The 22,462-nt window shown below is 41.4% G+C and overlaps 1 protein-coding gene across 6 annotated transcripts in view; it reads right to left on the bottom strand.

Moving 5' to 3' along the window:
- RALYL (RALY RNA binding protein like) overlaps window positions 1-22,462 on the bottom strand; it is a 589,572-nt gene that overhangs the window by 281,087 nt on the left and 286,023 nt on the right. For all 6 annotated transcript variants that reach the window (XM_083187344.1, XM_083187345.1, XM_083187340.1 and 3 more), the window contains one exon: window positions 10,822-11,099. In XM_083187344.1, the coding sequence (XP_083043470.1) occupies window positions 10,822-11,077 (256 nt within the window). In that variant the 5' untranslated portion in view covers window positions 11,078-11,099. The remainder of the gene's footprint in view (window positions 1-10,821; window positions 11,100-22,462) is intronic.

Genomic DNA, 22,462 nt, shown 5'->3' with positions numbered 1-22,462 from the left:
TTATGCATATACTACAGAAGACTAGTCATACTGTATGAACTACTTCAATAAACTAATATTTGGATGCATAAAATACTAGATATAAGAGTTAATATATTAAAAACTAGTGGTTGGCTGTAGCTTCACTCGGACGCCTGATATTGCTCACCGGAACTAATTTTACAAGGACAGTAGTGCCATAAAATTTTGTGATGTATAATTTATATTTGCAGTTTCTTCTTCTACAGGGATTAACACAAAAAGATGCTTGGTGCTACTAACCCGTGAGCAAGCCGGGTAAAGCTGCTCATAGGAGAAGCAGCTGGTCCTAAGATCTATGCCCACAGCCCCGAGCATTTTCCCCCGTGACTTGTTACTCGTCATAATGAAGCAGACACTTAGAGGAAACCGGAGGAGCATGAAATTAAAATTGTTGTGGATAATGAGTATACATGGTATAAACACAGTCGTGATTGCACCACATCCCTTTATTATCTCTGCCTCAATTAGGTTCCTGCATAGAATAGTCACATTTAGTTGGGTTCCATTGCATAACTTGGGTGGAATCAAGTTCTGCATGAGCATAATCAGAACGCCAACTCAAAGTGTGCTGAGTGTTTCAATCACCTGGTTTATCCTTTATTGCTCTTCTTCCTTATGTCACATAGGCCCTTATTCTAGTTGAATCAGACGGATGCGTATTTTCGGACGGCCACCGAGTGTTCTTAGCCCAGCCTAACATACGGATCACTCACACCGTCCAAATGCGGTAAGACGCCAAGCGAACGGACCGCAAGAGGATATTTAATGTGAACACCTCCCCTATCTGTGGACACCTCCCCCATTCTCCGATGGTCGCCGACCATCCAATGATGGACCGAGTGGTCAGGCAGCACGAGTGCTCCAGACCACACGGACATTTTTCCGAATGAAAGCAGGGATATGGGCGGGCAGCTGACATCCGGCTATGTCAGTTGTCCGCCGCCCACACGTGCGTCACGGCCGCATTACCATACGTACACCTAGCGTTTTCATGGGAATGCCCATGAAACGCGGGGTGTACGCATATGGTAATGAGCCCAAACAGCCCTTCACGCCCCTCTCCACACCCTGCTCGGATGGTTCCGTATGATCATTTTCTGTACGGAACTCACGTCGTGTTTGTACGTGTGAGGCGTTCGCACATGCGAAGATACGCCTCTGCACATGCGCAAATACCAACCATCGGCCATCCGTCCGCATTCGGAGCCATCCAACTCAACCAGAATAAGGCCCATAGAGACAATGCTATCTCTACAAGTGGACAAGTCATGCATTCGCCTGCCACCAAGCTTGTCTGCTGACTGGCACTTCTATTCCCGTCGGGCCACCCAAAAGTACATGAGCAGACTGAGGCAACATGAGTACATTTGCAGCAAGTGCCAGCCTTGAGTAACAAGACAAGTGAGCACAAATTTGTGTCTACATTTTTCCAACACCCGTGTGCACAAGCCTTAATCAATGCTTTTCAATTTAAAACATCAAGGTGTGAAAAACATCCAGTTTGTCACTGGGGATGCAGAAGTAGAATGGGGATTCATTTCATTTGATAGAATTGTGCTCGACATTGTATCCATCATATCATCAGTTTCTGCAGGCAGCTTCTTCACGCATTGTGTGACAAGTGAAGCTTAATACGTGGTTTAAATAAATGCATAGTGTAAAAGTAATAACAGCCTCACTTGCTGCAACGTGACATATCCCCATAGCGATACATCAGTAGAATCGTGGAATATATATTCAAAATAACAACACAAGGACGTTCTAGAGAGAAACTTTTTCGATTTATACTTCTGCCTCTTCTGTGATTACTGTCAGTTTAGAGATTTTCTTAAAGGTTTACTCTGCCTTCTGGTAGTAGAATAACAAAGCCATTTGTGCCAGTCAGCAATGTTTAGTATTAATGCATCCTGACAGATGTGCACTTGTAATTCCATCATGTTTCCAGTTACAGGAGAAAAATATTTAATTTAACAATCGTTCTTTTATCGTTTGACAGTTGCTCACATAACTTTGTCATGTATAGAAATATACTATACTTATCTTTGTAATATAAAGGATGAAAAATCGCAATGATGTTAACATGCACACACAGATAAACACACGCAGACACGTCTTTGTGTATACGGTCGGTGATGTCTGATTTGGTTCTAGACCATTAAAAAGAGTTAGATTTACATTGAAATTGAAATCCTATGACAGTTATATCTAATTATTGCAGAAACACAGATACTGTACACAAGTTTCCTAAAGGGAAATATGAACAAAACAATACAGTTTGATAGATTTTCTAGCTATTATAAACTTAAATACTTTTAAACTTTTCAAATAATGTTTTTTGATTGCAATTGTTCCCCTTTCCATTCTATTACTTGCAGTATGTACAGTATAGTATGCATGTATGTAGGTGGTTGCACTGTACTTCGAAGTAACTGTTGTGTTTGATTGTGCTTCTTGTGTTTGTGTATTAAGATACAATTTGGGATACATACGGATGATGGGCGGTCAGAATACTGAGACCGGCATCCCGAAGATAATAATCCCAACCCACCCTCCCTTCAGCCTAACCCTGACCTTCGCTCCCTGCTGTCTGGCCCTAACCCTCTCTGCTAGAGCTTAACCCTAAGCCCTGCACCACGCCGCCTAAACCTGGCCCCCTCGGCCCACAGCTGAACTCCCCTTTTTGGTGCCTAAACCAACCCCCACTCCCCGCATCCTTTCCCTAACCTTTCCCTTTCAGCAGCCTAACCCTTAGTCCCCCTAATAGTGCCTAAAACTAACCCCAAATCCCCAGCATACTTACAGATTGGGATGCTGGCTGTTGGTTTTCCAAATGCCAACTTCCTGTCAGTCATACTGCCTGGGTATTTCAAATAAATTAATTGCTGGTTTTTGTTGCTGTTTGGCCTTGTGCTAAGACCCATATGCATGGGCCGTCATCCAATAATTGATAGGCTTGCAAATTCGCACAACTGCAATCAGTTTTGAATAACCCGCTTAACTGTCAAGTTTTTGGCAAATTTGAAAAAACAACTAGAGTCATGTCATTTGGTCCGGTTTTGTTCCTACAGTATTATTAACATCAGTAACATTAATTTCTAGTGTGGAGAAGAACCTGACATCACGAGGGAAGGACTTACTGTACATGCAATCCAACATATAGAAAGAGTTGCCCTTTAGATCGGAAATGACCCGTCGGGACTCGGTTGGATTCGGAAGCCCAATGTTCGGGTGTGTTGGATTTTCAGGGAAACTGAATTGTTCATCTCTAATAATAATGTAAATGATTTACATTACTAATCAGATGTAAATCTCTTTAAACTGTAGGAACAGATGTTATTGATTATAATCTTCGATCTCTGATGTCATAATTTCACTGTCCATTAGGAAAACCTGTATATTAAAAAGATGAGTGTGCTTCCTAGAATAGCAAACGGGTTTATCCATTCATATACTAATTGTTTATCTCAATAAACAATTATATTATATTTAAAATATTGCTCACTCCTTGACGTCATTGAACTGTCGAAGACAAAAAATTTATATGCCTTGTTTTATAAAAAAAACTGCAATTTTCTGTACTTGACATGAGGACCATGTCTGACTGCACTTCAGTCAAATATGAACATAAATTGTCTCTGTGAATTTATTCTCAACGATGGAATGACTGCAGACAGGTTTTTCTTATTTCACATTAAGGAAGACAGAAACAATGAGTTTGGTTTATAATGCAGCTTGCTTGTCATATACATAAACCAGTGCTGCAAGTAAGGCGGTATGGGGTGGTACGGCGTACCACTGAAACATAGTGTGCCGATACCCCGTACCGCCGTAACAAATTACCCCCCCGAATCCTACTGCGCATGTGCGCATATGTAAGTGCCGGTGGGGCGTGGCCTGTACAGGTCCGCCACCCCCCGCCACAGCAGATTCCCTATGGAGGGGAGGGGCGGGGAGCGCATCTCTCCTTCCTCTCCCTCCCCTCCCTCAGCAGCAGCAGCAGAGGCGGTGGTGGCGGTGGGAGGCAGCGGCTGGAGGGGGAGAGACCAGGCTGCAGCAGGACTCAGGAGACAGCTTGAGCCGCCCAGGCCAGCCAGCCAGCACTGCACGGTGAGTTGTGCTGTGCTGCTGCTTGCACTGTGGGGGCATATCTGGCACTGTGGGGGGCATATCTGGCACTGTGGGGGCATATCTGGCACTGTGGGGCATATCTGGCACTGTGGGGGCATACCAAGCACTGTGGGGGGCATATCTGGCACTGTGGGGGGCATATCTGGCACTGTGGGGGCAAATATGGCACTGTGGGGGCATACCTAGCACTGTGGGGGCATATCTGGCACTGTGGGGGGCATATCTGGCACTGTGGGGGGCATACCTGGCACTGTGGGGGCATACCTAGCACTGTGGGGGCATATAGCGCACTGGGGGCATATCTGGCACTGTGGGGGCATATCTGGCACTGGAGGCATATCTGGCACTGTGTGGGCATATGTGTGGCACTGTGGGGGTGCATACCCAGCACTGTGGGAGGCATATCTGGCACTGTAGGGGCATATCGTGCACTGGGGGCATATCTGGCACGAGGGGGGAGGGCATATCTGGCACTTGGGGCATATCTGGCACTGGGAACATATGTGGCACTGGGGGTATATCTGGCACTGTGGGGGCATACCTAGCACTGTGGGGGGCATATTTGTGGCACTGTGGGGGCATATGTGTGGAACTGTGGGGGCATTTGTGTGGCACTGGGGGCATATGTGTGGCACTGTGGGGGGTAAATGATATCTGGCACTGTGGGGGCATATATGTGCACAAGCCCAAACAGAAATTTCATTGTGTTTTAAAGTTTTGTCATGTAGCCACTCCCCCTTGTGTCATATGACCATGCCCCTGACCACAACCCTAACCACGCCCTTTGGCCTGCGGCACAGTACCACTAAGACATTTTTTTTACTTGCACCACTGACATAAACACATTCTTGTGCAATGTGAAGTGTTATTTAATGTGCTAGGACTGAAATATATTTTAAAGGGTAATTTTACTATATTTTTAAACCTTATTGACAGTTATCTTTCTGTAGCTCAGAATGCACACTTTGGGGTGATTCAGTGGTACTTATGCCAAAGCCACCACTGTGTCCCTATGCTAATGGGACATCCAATAAATGTCCTATCATCTGGCTGTGGTGTGCATCTGCCAATGTGCATACAAAGATGCACACCAATGGCTGCAAAATAGGACATTGCACCTTAATGCAGTCTCAGAATGTCCCAGAATGACCACTCTTTATATTGCTGACTCCAATATGCCTAATACTCACTTGCTTACAGTACCCAACCACATATTTATCATAAGAAAGAAAAACAACAAGTTTATATGACAAGTTGTGGTCCAAGATTTTGTTAAGTGTTTTACTCAAAGTTTCAGAAAAAAACTGTGGTTACTTAAGTTATTTATTAGAATTTTGGAACAATAGGCAGAAACATTATGTACTGTACACCATTCCATTATACTGTAACTACAACTATTGAGAAATCTTCTGTTATAGCAGTGCATGTAAGAGCAATCTCAAGGTAGTAAAAAATACAAATAGAGGGAATCATCCTCTTGCACAGCTGCCTCACAATCACAACACCTAAAAAAGGGTCACCAACCCTAAAGAGCTAATCAATGGAAAGGGGAATCATAGGTGGAAAAGGGTGATAGGTGCTAATAACTAGAACATTTACTTCCCCTAAATATTGAGTATGGTAGTCCTGATGAAACTCAATATCAAATCATAGATATTGTTGTGATGTCATGGAGAAACATAAAAAACATAAACAATAATATGATGTAGTATGTTCAATACAAGACGATATCAAATGAAGTTAATAAAGTCCCTGTCCTTTATAAGGGTGTTCATATAGTTATCCTCTATCTTTATATATTTGATTCGTACCGAAACTCACATTCAGGGGCAGATTTATTAAGCTTGGAGAAGAGATAAACTGGAGATAAAGCGGAGAAAAGGTAAAAGGAGATAAAGTACAGCCAATCAGCTGTGTTTGAAAAAGACAGTTCGGAGTTGATTGGCTGGTGCTTTATCTCCTTTTACCTTTTCTCCGCTTTATCTCCAGTTTATCTCTTCTCCAAGCTTAATAAATCTGCCCCAAAGCAAGATAGAGGAAAACACATCAATGTATATTTAATTGGGGGAAAAATCCATTCTGAGGGCAGTATTCAATGAAAAAAATTCTCTGTGCATGGCGAGAGATTTTTTCTCTCGCCATGCACTCTCCGTGTTCCGGAGCCTCCTGCTCCCACTATTCAATGTATTTAAGAATCGCCGCCACTCGCGGCGAGTCTTAACCCCTGCAGCGGACGAGCGTCCGCGGCAGGGAGCTTTCAGGGAGCCGGGGGACGGAAGCAGCCAGAGAGATTAAAGTCTCCCTGGCTGCTCCAGAGGAATGTGGAGGGGAGGTGGGCTCCCCGGGACCCAGGCAGCACAGGCTGCCCCCCCTATAGCCAGCGGGGGACCCAGTATTCACTGCACCCGATCGTGCATATTAATGATCGGGTGCAGTGAATATATGAATATCTAATGAGCGGCTCGAGCGCTCTGGCTCCCTGCTGGCTGCACTGTGTAAAAAAAAAATATATATATCTTTTTCAATTTAATATATATTCATGTGCTATAAGCACATGAATAAAAATAACATGCCCCTTCACAGAAAAAAAAAAACAGATTTTTTTGACACCAAAATTAAAAAAAAAAACCTTTTAGTTTAAAAGTTCACATTCCAGCTCTCCATCAAAAGATGGAGAATTTCTACACGGAGAGAGACGGCGAAAATCACTTAGAAAGACGGCGAATTTTTCACGTTGAATAGGGTGGTTCACTTTTGGAGAGCAAAATGCTCCGTCCAAGGCGAAAAAAGCAAAAATTCTCCATAAAACACGGAGAATTTTTCTCATTGAATACTGCCCTGAGAGAAAACAGATCACCCACTCCACTTATACATATCAAAACGAGTTAAATCAACCAATGAGAAGAAGGCTCCTGAGGTACCATCAGGAAGAACCAGATGAGGGGTTTCAAGGAGTCAATAGAAAGAATAAAGGGATACTCCATCATCATCAGAATATATGCCAAGATCAACATGGAGAACACAGAATGAAAGAAACACAGGGTGGTACAATCGATTTGATCCCATAAATGAGGATGGAGTCACCTCTCCTTTTTAGAGCAGGACCGGAAGTGGAACAACAACGGATAAATGGGGAGAGAACAGAATGAGGAAAAAGAAGGGGATTAAAGACCAGAAAGAGAAAATCATGAAAAAAATACAATAACCGTAAAAAGTTCAAAAACAAAAAAGATTTTCAATCTAAGCAAACATATCCTCACCAAAGAATAAACCACTCTCCTCCCACTAAAGACATAGCACAGTTTGAAACCTATCTGGACATTCAACGGATTGTATGTAAATTAACTTTAAAAAAATAATTTCCACTAAACAATCTGACACAATAGATTCTTCATAAACAGAAAATAAAATTTGTCATCCAAAGTCTATTTTTTCCCCAAAATATCTAAAGAGTCCCTATATTGAAACATTCTGTTCCCTCGTATTGGATGATATGGACAAATTAGAATCCAATACCAAATTCAACAGTGAATGCAACTTAATTCGGAAGGAAAGAAATGCTATGAAGGTCCTTAGAGAAGATAAGAAGGGGGGGATCCTAATGGATCTGGAAGATTATGAGAAATAAATTTACCAACAATTGTGGGACACGACCACCTAGAGAAGACTCTGCTGAAAATCAGAATCGCCCCCTATGGGTAATATTCCTTTCAGGTCCATTTTTTTAGGTGCTGGGAAACACTCCCTTCCCCATACTTCCCCAACACAGAGATCCCCAGATGTTGCCATTATAGTCCATGTTTAAGGATTTTAAGGATTTCCATGTTTGAACACATATGACTTAATTAGTACTTAAGTAAATTTGATTTAACAATCTGGACTCAAGCATGGATATGCTCAAAACCTGGACTGCAATGGAGGTGTTTGGAAAACTCTGTGTTAACATTTAAATGAAAGCTCCATACACACTAAATAACTAGGGACACCGCCAATATAGTTAATTTTAATGGTGGTGCCACTGGTCAAACGATATTGAGTGTACACACCGAACGATATATAGTTCAGAGGCGTCACCGGGTCCATCTGAACATGTAGGTCGTTGGCTATATAGCCAACGTCGACCTGCATGTTCAGCAAACGGAGGGGGCCGTTAAAGGTGCATAGGAGCGCACATTGTCAACGATATTGAGTTACAGCATCCAATGCAAAGCAGTAAAATGGCATAAAATCGTCTCCCCTTATGATTACAGATTAATATGATAGTAGATTAGTAGTAGCTTCTCGACAAGTCTGCAGATGTTTATTTTATTCATTGTTGAGATTATTTAACTAATTTCTTTCAGTTTCTGGAACTATTTAAAAGAAAGTAAGAATTAGAAATTGTACCACAAAAAAATAAAATATTCTTCTGAGTAAAATCAGAAAAACACAGGGTAAAATTAATATATACAGGGTGAAATTGATCTATATAATGCCAGAATATTTCTGATGTTCCAGAATAAAAAGTCACAGTGAAAGTAACATAGAAAATATGTGAGAGTTGGTTTGGGTCATATTGATGGTAACACATCTGGTCCTAAATAGAGTTAAACAGCAATAACATTTTATATATTCTGAGCTGCAGCAAGCAGGATCTTGCCACCTGTTTCATTGCTAATTCTTGTATAGTGACCATTATGTTTAATTGACTATACAGCACAGCATAATATTTTTGCACTGTATAAATAATGTTATTTCTATGAAGGTGGATGAAAAGGAAAGCATATGCACATAGGACTTAACTTAAACTTAAAGGACCTGTAGGAATCGTTAGGTGAAGGAACTTTGTGGGCAATAACTTTGCTAATCTTGGCTTTGCACCCTTTAAAGTAGAGTATTAACAGTAGTCACATTGTTCTGCCACTTTCTACCACAATGTGAGTAACCAAACATCACGGTGGCACATCACATAAAATTGAATCTCCTCCTGAGAGCATTTATGTACAATAAGCATCTACATTGAAGGCAGCAACAGGAAACACATGCTCTGCCAAGACTCTATCATAGAACATCACTAAGATATTGAAATCTGATGGTCACCAACTGTATTTTCAAGGAAGTGTGGATGTAGAGAACCTGTCACACAAGGAACGGTAATATTGTGTACCACTGCCTTTCCGCAAACAGATTCACTTTAATTAATTTTCCTTTCAAATAAAGAATTACAAATATTTTGATATTGCCTTGTAAGTGAATGTTTACTGACACGACAAAAAAAATCATCTTCTAAAGAATATATATATATATTATATATATATATATATATATATATATAAATATATATATATATATATATATATATATATATATATATATATATATATATATATATATGTGCTGGCGGTACTTCACCTCATAGAGGTAAGGAGTAGTTAATCTAACTAATCCTGAGTCCTTACCTCTGTGGGGTGAAGTACAGTCAGTCACCAAGAGAGGCCACTCAACACACCAAATTACTCCTTTGGCACTACAAGGCATCATAACAGAAAGAGAAAACTATTTTTGTAGGGACACTGATCTGTTTCAAAATTGCAGAGAGGGAGCTGTGAAGCCAGAGATTGGAGGTAGGAGCAGATAGGGACTGCGGGTGGGGTGGAGAGATTGTGGGCTAAAAACTTTCACAACTCAAAGTGAAAGTAAAAACGGTCACAGCTCATAGCCATATTACATTACAGGAGCTGTCATTTTGACAGAAAATAAGTATATAATTTGATATCATATTCAAGTATTTCAGTTTATACAAAAAAAAAATCCCTGTTGTTCCTCTGTGTTTCTTGAGTCTATATAAACACAAATATCATTATCACCTCCTTTAAAATGTCACTGATCACAAGTGCAGGGCTGTTGATGAGGATTATTATTAACTTTTATTACTAAGGCACCACAAAATGTTAGCAGCGCTGTGCAAAGTAAACATACAGAACATTTCACATTAACAAGATATTAATAATAATAATAATAATAATAATAATAATATTTATATAGCACTTTTCTTGCAATAGGTCTTCACCATTGTCTTTACAGCTCAAAATACAAAACAAGCTTAACAGTAGATGTCAGTGAAATGCTTGAGTAAATAAGTACGTCTTTAGTCTCTTTCTTAAAGGATTCTACAGCATTTACAGATATTACAGCATATCTTAAATACATTATACTGTAGAATTCCATACGGTAAGTACCAAGCATTACAATCACAACGGGCTTGGAAGGACAAGTAAATGGGGCAGCGACAAGTTAACTCACTAAAGCAATATACCGTTTACTGTATAAATACACAGTATAGAAAACGTTAAACAGGAAAATACAGATCCTGATAAGCCATAGACCAGGGGTGGGCAATAAGCGGCCCTCCAGCTGTTGATGAACTACACATCCCAGCATGCCTTGCCTTAGTTTTGCTATTTGGCCATGCTTAGACTGATGCAAGGCATGCTGGGATGTGTAGTTCATCTACAGGTGGATGGCCGCATATTGCCCACTCCTGCCGTAGACTGTCCTTAAATCCATCTGCAATTGTCCAAGATGTACTCATAGAAATATTAATTCTGATACAACAATATATAATATATAATAAAAGTACAAACAATACATTTGTTGCCATAAGTGTAGCTAACAGAAAACCTGTTTTCTTACCTAGCGGCTGACCTCCAACAATCCGCGTATTTTCTCCTGCGACTGCAGCTCTGGCGTGCCTCTCACTGATGTATTGTACAAATGCATATCCTTTATGAACTGAGCATCCAACTATTTTTCCATATTTGGCAAATATTGCTTCAATGTCACCTTTCTTCACAATGCCAGTGTTGAGGTTGCCAATGAAGACTCTGGAAAGGATAGACTTTGGATCGTTCTTGTTTGTGACATTGCTAGTTTGTGTTTTGCCGGTCATTATTGTATATATCACCTGTCACCTGTAATGATAACGAAGATCGATAAAAAACATGTTGGACAAATAAATCTAATTTCATAGGGTGGGGCGATTAACAGCAACATTACACTGCACCAGGAGCCTTTTAGCCCTTACAGATGCCAAGGCTCCCCAGAATGCACCTGCTGGGGACGCGAACCCTGCCTGTCTCTGCTTCACGGAGACGGGCAGGGTTGGGGGGTGCAGGGAGGTGGGGGTGATCGGTGGGGAGCTCCGCTGGAAGGGGACGTGGAAGGGGATGTGCAAGCATCTCGTACGCGTGTGTCCCCTTCAGGCGGCTGGCGGGAGCTGGCGGTTGGTGATCTAACCGCCAGACCTCCGCAGAATGGGCGGCGCTACATCTGTATTTGCAGTTGAGGACTTCCATGATCTAAATTCTGATATCCTCTCATAATCCTCCTCACGCGATGACAATGTTCCGTAACATGCATTTCCCTCCATACTAATATAGGATATAATTCAGTAGATGTACAGGAGTGATGCAGTCAGCATCGAGGTGGTTAGGATTTTGGTGTTCAGAAAACCAATAGCACAATGCAGGTATCGCAAATGAAATAACTCCACAGAATTTACAGATACAGAGCACAGAAGTGTGTTCTGCTGTTATCAATACACCGATCTCTGAGGTCTTAGCGGAACGAAAGTGTCTCTTGTTATACTGATTCCCTATACACAATACTACATGTATGTAGTCTTTTTATGGTGCAGTGATCCCCCCACAGTTGGCATAACCTGCTAAGAGCATTGCAAAGTGGCTCAAGTTAATAAGCAAAATAAACATAGCTTTAGATCAGGCATGTCCAACGTTGGCCCCCCAGATGTTGTGAAACTACACATCGCAGCATGCTTTGTCACAGTTTTGCTATTAGAGAATGCTAAAACTATTGCAAAGCATGCTGGGATGTGTAGTTTCACAACATCTGGAGGGCCAACGTTGGACATGCCTGCTTTAGATGATGGTGCCATATACATGTCACCAGGGACCTGTGAAGTTGGATAGGCTTTATAAGATCACTTCTAGGTCAAATCACCCACTCAGGACCATATTATTGGAACTCCTGGCAAGCAGCATGAGGCTGTCAGTGATGGTGATAAAACCTCCACAGAATTTAGTATGCATTCAGTATCACTGTCATATGCAATGATATAGTAGAATTGCCCACGTTTTCTCCAGGAGCACAATGCCCACGTCTTCTTCAGGAGCAGAATGCCCACCTCTTCTTCAGGAGCTTCTGCTCTTGAAGAAGATGTGACCACTTCAACGTGGAAACGTTTTTGCCTTGATTAAGTCTGCCATTTATTAATACTTCACACCCAGGATCCTGTTTGGATCATCCAGGACTTTCTGCTTAAATTAACCGGAGCGGCATTCTACACAGACTTCACCAGGTACTGCCTACTTGCTCTTTGTAAGGGATTGCCCTTCTACCGATAACCATACTGTGGACTCCTTGCCTAATATACAGTACAGCAGAGCACTTATGGATACAATACTACCTGGACACCCCCAAGCTGGATAATAGACCGGGACAAGAAATCGCCCCCCTTCATGCCCTGATCAGGTCCTATTGAGGTGCAGTATAAAATCTTCGGATTGCAGCTCATATCAAACAAGGCTTTTACTGTACTTTTTACTTAGTGCTATTTATACTGTACATGCATTTTTGTTGTCTTTTATACTGAAATGAAAAACCAATTGCTTAATCTAGCCAAATTTCTAAAACTTTTTTATCTCAGTGAAGCATGAGCACTATTCATCTCTTTTTCCTTTTTATTTGGTTTCATTTATTGGGGGACCAACACCCCCCCAATATGGCTCAAGCCTGTTTTCCATTGCTGAAGGATACTACTAAAGCATGCAGATTGTGCTGAAAGAAAAATAAGTCTAAATCCAACCCTCCGTCCACTTTTTGTTGGAGAGTATGTCCAAATGTTCCTGGAGGAGCGGGATGCCAGAATTTACATATGCCAATTTATTTATTTATTTATTTTATTTTTTAAATAAGAGAATGGAATTGATGATTGATAATTATGAAGAAACATGAGGATTGTGTTTATTAATCCATACAGATTTTTTTTGTGTGTTTTGAAGATGTTTTAAATTGTCCAGAGAGTGGCAGGAATGTGCTTACAGTATCTGCCAATGTGAAGCTGGAATGTGCCAGTTGTGCACCATTACAGGTAACTCTGCCAGCTCACAGATGGTGTCAATAAGCAAGTCATTTTTGCATAATAAACAACATAAAGCAAAGGGCACCTCTTAATTTGCATCCTCTTTACTACTGTTCAATAAATGCATGCCACAAGGTTACATTTTTCCATTGAGCTGCACAGCTACTGTAGGTGGGTTAGTGTGCTCAATCTGTACTGTGCATAGACCATCTTACTTGGGATAAGGACAGCAATACGATCAATGAAGATGTGCACTAACTCACATCTATCTTGTACTTTCTAAATTAAGAAAAAATGTTACACTGTATGGTAATCATAGCCTTAGATGATAAGGTAAGTCTTAAGCCTCATACAGATCACCCATAAACACGTAGCGATGTGTGTATGGGCTATCTGTGCTGCATGTAGTCAAGATCTAGTCAGGCGATGGCGACACGAGGGACCCTTGCATAACCATAGCTCGGGTGCACACACACACTCGGGTGCACACACACACACATCTAGACAGTTCGCATAGAAACAAGGCTAGAGTCGCCCCGTGTGTATGCTCCCTTACAATGGAAGGTTTGCACTCTGAGGTTTGCTCCAGTGTAGGCAAACAGTGTACATGTCACGTGGCCATTCCTCCAATTTAGATAGGAGTATGGACTGTGGAATATACATAATGGTGGACCAGTATATAATAATGTGATGTCAAATTCGCACCAGTAGTAAGGAATAATGAAGTACTACAGATGGAGCGGGTCTCTTCCTTGCAGGGGATGGTGATGGCGACGCCAGCCGCCATTCCCCGCCACCCGCCATCTGTATCTGCGAAAGGGGACACGCGCGCACGAGATGCGCGCGCGTCCCCTTTCACACGGTTCCCCGGGGTCCCCGCCGGCTTGTTGGTGGTCACCCGGGGTCCCCACCGCCTCCCCGCACCCCCCCTAACCCTGTCCATCTCCCTGAAGCGGAGATGGACAGGGTTCCCATCGCCCCGCCGCCCGGAAACTGAGACGCGCGTGCTCGTGAGACACATGTGCGTCTCAGTCAGATGGACGCCGGGCTGCTGGCGGATCGCCAGCGGTGACGTTCTGGCGATTCGCCAGCAAGAGGGACCCCGGCTCCATCTGTATACAGTATATATTATTATTATTATTATTATTATTATTATTATTTATTCCATCTGGAAACCCCCCTTTACAAATCCTGCATTTTCCCCTGCTGTAGTTTCACCTCCCATCATCTTAAGTCAATCTATCCTCCCTCAATGGCAGCCCTGTGCCAGTGGCACATGCAGGATTTTTAAAGGGAGGTTTCCATATGTATTCCAAAATCTCCCACTCTGCAGCACAGTGGCGTAAGTTCACCCCAGTCGCCCGGAGGCAAGATCTATATTGATGCCCCCCCCCCCATACACACACACTTACACACACACAACACATTTATATAACCTTATATAAATAACCTTATATAAAATATATATTTCTGTTCAGAAATATAGATAGATAGAGAACACATATATATTTCAGAACTCGGCCACCGAAGCAATATCATTGGCTTTTAAATAACTGATTTAAACTTCCAGGGGGAGGAGAGGTGCCCCCTTGGGAGCAGGAGCCCGGCGGCAGATGACTCCATTGCCTCCCAGAGTTCTGCCTCTGCTGCAGCACATTGAAGTAAGTACAGGGGTCTGGGTAACAGCCATGAAAATTGGTCTTTTGATTTTATACACTGGATACATTTTTGTGGTTTACAGTATAGTCTGTTTCTAAATAATATAAGTAGTCAGGAAAAGGTTAAACATATCCTAATTAGAGATGTGTGGGCTCGGATTTCCCAGATCCGAGCCCGCACGAACGTCATCAATTCAAGGCCGGATCCGAGCGGCGCTCGGAGCTTCCCACCTGACTCGGATCCGGGCACGTGGGCAAAATGTCATCGCACGACACAATATTCTCGCGAGATTCGTACCGCTATATAAATAGCGAGCATCCGGCGCCATTTGTCACTCATAATTTGAGCTGGTTAGAGAGAGTAGGATAGTCTGTGTGCGGAGCTTTGTTAGGAAAAAAAAAATACCAACTTAATCCTGGGCGCTGACTGCAGTGACTCCCACAATTTTCCCTTTCATTCGAAATTTTAACCGGATATGAAAACAGAAAAAGGAGCATACAATAGTGTAATACTATTTAAAAAATACAGCAATATTGCAACAATTTAATTGAATGGTGCTCTGAGATATTCAAACTCGTACCCTCTGAAGTGTCTGCTAGAATATGCAGACAGTAGCGCTCATACAGGGGCGGTGACGTCACCGAGTCGTCATCAAGAACATCCAAATTGGAATCAATGTACATGCAAAAGAAGGTTTAAAAGCTGGTATAGTGTGATACCGCTTATTTATTCCACACATACAAGTAAAAACAATGGTGTAAATCATCAGCCTCTCACCGAATAAAATGGTCTACAAGATTCGGTGAGAGGCTGATGATTTACACCATTGTTTTTACTTGTATGTGTCGAATAAATAAGTGGTATCACACTATACCAGCTTTTAAACCTTCTTTTTTGGATGTTCTTGATGACGACTCGGTGACGTCACCGCCCCTGTATGAGCGCTACTGTCTGCCTATTCTAGCAGACACTTCAGAGGGTACGAGTTTGAATATCTCAGAGCACCATTCAATTAAATTGTTGCAATATTGCTGTATTTTTTAAATAGTATTACACTATTGTATGCTCCTCTTTCTGTTTTCATTTCCGGTTAAAATTTCGAATGAAAGGGAAAATTGTGGGAGTCACTGCAGTCAGCGCCCAGGATTAAGTTGGTATTTTGTTTCCTACAATATGTTTACTGTGTATGAAAGGTGATTCATACGTTATCAACTAAATCCCAGGCTGCAGATAGCGCGAGATTCAAATCTCAGAGAATCCATTTGTTTCGGAGCTTTGTTAGGTTAGATAGGTTAGGGAGCTGTAATTTTTTGCTGCTGGGGCGACAGCCAGTGCCTACTAGTGCCACTGTCTGCTCTGCTCTCTGGTGGTGTGTACTCTGCACTACCAGTGGCTGGCTGCCAGCCCAGTCAGTAGTACCTCTACCTGGCCACTTCAATCAGACATGTGCACTGTTGTTAAACTTATTAACCACTTGTATACCAGTCTGCTTGTGCATCTGCTGTATAATACCTCCTAGCTGGTGTATTTTTTCAGCCTTATAAAACTAGTAAACATATTCCCTGCTGGTGCATCTACTGTACTGAGTCTGACATATAAATAAATATTAATAAATTAACATCTACTAAATAAAATAATATCTCTGCTGGTGCATTTTAATTTTACTGCCTACTTGATTATACTGTCATATATATAATATGTCTCTGGTGGTGCTTAATTAATAAAAATACTGCTTTATAAAAATAATATCTCTCTGCTGGTGCCTAATTAATTATACTGCCGTATATATAATATCTCTCTGCTGGTGCCTAATTTATTACACTGCCGTATATATAATATCTCTCTGCTGGTGCCTAATCAATTATACTGCCGTATATATAATATCTCTCTGGTGGTGCCTAATTAATTACACTGCCGTATATATAATATCTCTCTGCTGGTGCCTAATCAATTATACTGCCGTATATATAATATCTCTCTGGTGGTGCCTAATTAATTACACTGCCGTATATATAATATCTCTCTGCTGGTGCCTAATCAATTATACTGCCGTATATATAATATCTCTCTGGTGGTGCATAATTAATAATTATACTGCCGTATAAAAATAATATCTCTCTGGTGGTGCCTAATTAATTACACTGCCGTATATATAATATCTCTCTGCTGGTGCCTAATCAATTATACTGCCGTATATATAATATCTCTCTGGTGGTGCCTAATTAATTACACTGCCGTATATATAATATCTCTCTGCTGGTGCCTAATCAATTATACTGCCGTATATATAATATCTCTCTGGTGGTGCCTAATTAATTACACTGCCGTATATATAATATCTCTCTGCTGGTGCCTAATCAATTATACTGCCGTATATATAATATCTCTCTGGTGGTGCCTAATTTAATTATACTGCCGTATATATAATATCTCTCTGGTGGTGCATAATTAATAATTATACTGCCGTATAAAAATAATATCTCTCTGGTGGTGCCTAATTAATTATACTGCCGTGTATATAATATCTCTCTGGTGGTGCCTAATTAATTATACTGCCGTACATATAATATCTCTCTGGTGGTGCCTAATTAATTATACTGCCGTATATATAATATCTCTCTGGTGGTGCCTAATTGATTATACTGCCGTATATATAATATCTCTCTGCTGGTGCCTAATAGATTATACTGCCATATATAAAATATGTCTCTGGTGGTGCATAATTAATAATTATACTGCCTTATAAAAATAATATCTCTCTGCTGGTGCCTAATAAATTATACTGCCGTATATATATATATATATATATATATATATATAATATCTCTCTGGTGGTGTCTAATTAATTATACTGCCTTATATATAATATCTCTTTGCTGGTGCCTAATTAATTATACTGCCGTATATATAATACCTCTCTGATGGTGTATTTACTGCCGTATATATAATACCTCTCTATTGGTGCAATGCATGCTGGGATGTGTAGTTTTACAACAGCTGGACATGCCTGATCTAAATGATGAAAATAGTTGCAACATATATATATATATATATATATATATATATATATATATATATATATATATATATATACTGTAGGATAACTATATGGATTAGTATGCCATATCATTTTAGGACAATTGTCTCCATCTTGCTGTGCTTAAGTGGACCCACATTTATCTCCTTATTTCTCCAGAGAAAGTTAAGAAAAATCGATGAGACCTTTAAATGGTATAAAATGCTCTTTATCAGTAATAAAGGGGCTGTAAAAGGGTCATTTTGGAGAACCTACAATTCAACTTATTGATTCTGTTTTATAAGTGCACATGTGGTACCTTTCCATCTGCCGAAATACAAAGTCTTATATTTTTATAATCACTTGCACCGGCAATCAGGGCCGAGTGACGAACAAACAGGCACAATAAAAGTCTTTTAGCCCTTTGTCCAGTAAATGGCAGCTGGAGTGCATTACATTTTCTATCTTGTTAGATCCATTGACTGCTGGTTAGATGGGACGGGAAAGGTTATGTGTGCTCCTTTATTGTAATCAATGCAGTGCTAACACTGGCTAACAGTTTTTCCTATTCGAACACTGAAGAACAAAGAGCAGAAGAGAAAAAATATTGCCAGTTGAACCAGAATAACATAGCTTTTTTTTTTTTTCGGAATTAAAGCTAGCGGTTTCTTATGTATACCTCAGTGTCCCAGTTTTGTGTATCATGTGATGTGTCAGTTCCTGTAAACTGCACAGTGTGTCCTACATTCCCAGTACAGACGCACAAACGCACTCACGCACACTTTCTTTATACATTCTCGGTCTGGGCACATTAGTATTCCTGTCGTTTCATGCATTTTGACAATCAAAGTATTTTACATAAATTGAATGGGTACATTTTGTCATTTGATAAAGGCATGCAGCAAAAAAGGCAGCAAAAAGATATATGTTTTTAGAGCAGTTGCACAAAGCTACTTGTAAGGGAAATAGAACTGTTTTCCATTAATATTCTGATAACATCTATCATATCTCTATAGAAAATAGGATAGTTAGTATAGTAATTATAAAAGCAAGCTTTAACTTTTAATGAGTCATACAGTTTATTTAATTTAATCCTGTACAAGTTAAGGGGGCCTACACATGTAGAGATTTACCACTCAACCCTCAGCGCTGCACAGCGATGTGTCAGCACTGTGGGCCTTATTCTAGTTCCCTCTTTCTGACAAAATCCTTCTTAGATGTGCACTGCAGGGGGGCAGATGTAAAATGTGCAGAGAGAATTAGATTTGGGTGGGGTTTTACTTCAAAGTGAGATCTATATTGCAGTGTAAAAATAATGCAGCCAGTATTTACCCTGCACAGAAACAAAATAACTCACCCAAATCTAATTATCTCTGCACATTTTACATCTGACCCCCTGCAGTGCACATGGTTTTGTCCATCTAAGAAGGATTTTGTCAGAAAGAGTGAACTAGAATAAGGCCCTGTGTGCTGAGCAATCTGTCAGGGCCAAGGTTCTCCTGTGAGAATACTGCCCCCCCCCCCCCCCGACCGGTTAATATCCAGCATGCTGGATAATAATCGCAGGGTGATAGCAATGCGTAGGGCCACGCATCGCTATCGCTATGGCCCCTACACTCGGAGCGATGTAGGAGCATTTTCTAAGCGATCTAGTGAGATTACTTAGAAAATGCCTCGAAAATTGCTATGTGTGTAGGCCCCGGCCATTGGTCTGAAAAATGAAATGCTAGAAGTGCATTTTCTGATGTGATTGTCATGCTAAACTACTGTATAATAGAAATGTATCAATGTAGTAATTATAACAGCTTCATGGCTGTGTTTCTTTAGTTTGTTTGCTTACTGTAAGTTGATGTCTCAAGCTTTGTCCCCCCTAGTAAATAGTTTTATAGTGGCATGTGGAGTTACAAATAAATGACATTATATGCAACAGTGAGAAACAGTCACGGTTTATATTCTGGTCTTTGACACCGTAGGAGTGTGGATCTGATAGAAAGTGTTGTGCAGAGTAGGAAATAGAATCTGTAGACCAGGTCAAGCAGTGGTCAGTACACTTCTTACTGGAAACTTTATGGGGCATTTAATCTCTGCCAGGCAAAAAATCATAAATTTTTACCCCTTTTAGGGTGAATTAGCTTCACCCTATTCAATCCACTGGTGAACAAATTCTGCACCGGCAAACACCGCATGGATCCGGGAATTTGCCGTGAATCCGTGTGTTTTGGATATTTGCGTCTGGTTTTGCCCATACCAATTTGACCTGTTTCAGTTTAGGGCTTCCACTAACCTGATAAAGAACCAGGCTGGAAGTGGTCATTGCTGAAGTCAGAGACCCATCTGAAAAATGTCTGGGCACACCTGCGTTTTTAAAAACACACCCAGAAAACCAATATTTCTGCCATTAAACGCTGGTTTCCTGTCAATCAAACGGCGATTACTCTGTGACATATATGTGTACAGATATTTATTTGCTAATCGTGGCTGAGCATGCACATTGCAGACATTGCACATGCAACCGAACTGCAAATTCTGTGATTATCCATCCATTTTGAATTAGGCCCATTCGGTGATAGGCTCGTCTGTCTATTTTCCTCTGCCATTTTTTGTTTTTTAATCCTCCACTCTGTTTATTAATCATCACTCTTCTTAGTGGGTCCCCAGGTTTAAAATATGTCTGGGGCTGGACCACAAACATAGGTTTCACCTTAATAAATAATTTTCTTTTGTTATATTTCACATGCATAATGTTGACCTGTTTGAACACATAAGAAGAGCAGGATTATGGGCCAGATGTACTAAGCTTCAAAATTGATAAAATGGAGAGTGGTAAACAGCCAGCCAATCAGCTCCTACCTGCAATGTCACAGGCTGTGTTTGAAAAATGTCAGGTAGGAGCTGATTGGTTGGTTGTTTATCACTCTCCATTTTATCACTTTTGAAGCGTAGTGCATCTGGCCCTCAGAGTGAGAAATGTACAACACACAAAAATTAAGCTGAAAAAACAACATTAAAAAAATATGGCAATACAATGTGGGATAGGCAGTCATAATTAATGCTTAGAACTAGAAGTAGATAAAATATACACATTTCTAAGAGCTTACATTTTATTGTGCATATGCATGACTCGTGTTATAACAGAATGGACATACAGATGTGTCCTCGTACATCTTGCCTCCCTACACAGCACAGCAGGAGATACCTGTCTTGAGTGAGCTGACAATTCCTGTGCAACTCTGTTAGTGTCAGTCGCACAAGCAGTCTCTGCTGATTAAAATATGTGGCATGCCTATAGTCTGTGTGCATGTGAATCAGAATGCAGCATTTTCTATGCAGATACAGATGTGGTCGATCACAAAAAAACTGCATATACAGTACAGTGTAAAAAAAGAAAGATGCATGTGGTGAGACAGACATAGGGTGAAAATGAGACATGGGCGAGACAAACACTGGGAGAGAGAGACAGGTGAGCTACAGAATGAGAGCTCAGATGTGTCCAGGAAAGCAATTACCTGGATGTCTCTGTGAAGAGGCTACATTATCTCTCCTGCCAGGCATCCTCTGATGCACAGTGGGTCAGGTAAATACCAGGGCCAACACATAACTATGGCAGGTTCTTCCCTCAAACCGGCAAAGCCTACATGGCCAAGCAATCCATTGTTGGACTTTGTTAGGGAGAGGGACTAATCTAGACAACATCGAGCCATGCCTCCAATACAGCAAATAAGGTGATTTGCGTAACTACAGTAAGAGAATGAACACAGGCCTCCTCCTCTCTTAAAACACCCCTGTGTTCAACCTTTGTATCATGCCCACATGAACCCTCCGGTTCATATACAGTGTACCTGTGTAAATCTGTCTCTACAGCCATTTATCTCACTGCATGTCACTGGTGCATAAATAAAGTTAGCAAGCATGAACAAGTCACATTTGACAGCTGCTGATACACATAATAGTAAGACCAACATTCAGTAAAGCACCCAGAGGTGTAGCTAGGGTGGCGCCGGTGGAGCTCATGCTCCAGGCGCCAAAGGTTTGCAGGGAGCCGCAAGCAGCAGGCACTTTCTACATGTGATTTCCAGCGTGTCCCTCTCCTGCCCGTGTTCCCCATCACGGTCCTCCTCCCTGCGATCCCCGGCGCAGCCCTCTCCTGCCCGCGATCCCCGGCGCGATCTTCATTTAGATGGAAGCTGCAGCGCACAGCTCACATCTCCCCTCAGACACGGATTTCTAAACAGAGAGCAGAGTGGCGGCGAGGGAGAAACTTGCTGACTGGACACTCTCCCAGGTACTATTATGTATGGGTCATATATGTCTGTAGGGGGTAGGGTGACCAACCCTCCCGGTTTACCCAGGACTGTTTCGGTTTTCACTAGTAAATCCCGCGTCCCGGTCAAACCCACCCCAGGACGCGGAAAGTCCCGGTTTTAAGTGAGAGTGAATACCTAGTGACTGAGCTCCAGGCTGGAGCCTCCAGCTATGCGGTCATAAAGGGGCGCGGCCAT

The sequence above is a fragment of the Crinia signifera genome, chromosome 5 (assembly GCF_055691185.1).
Source record: "Crinia signifera chromosome 5, ASM5569118v1, whole genome shotgun sequence".
Taxonomy (NCBI): Eukaryota; Metazoa; Chordata; class Amphibia; order Anura; family Myobatrachidae; genus Crinia; species Crinia signifera.
This window is presented reverse-complemented; position numbering and strand designations above follow the sequence as displayed.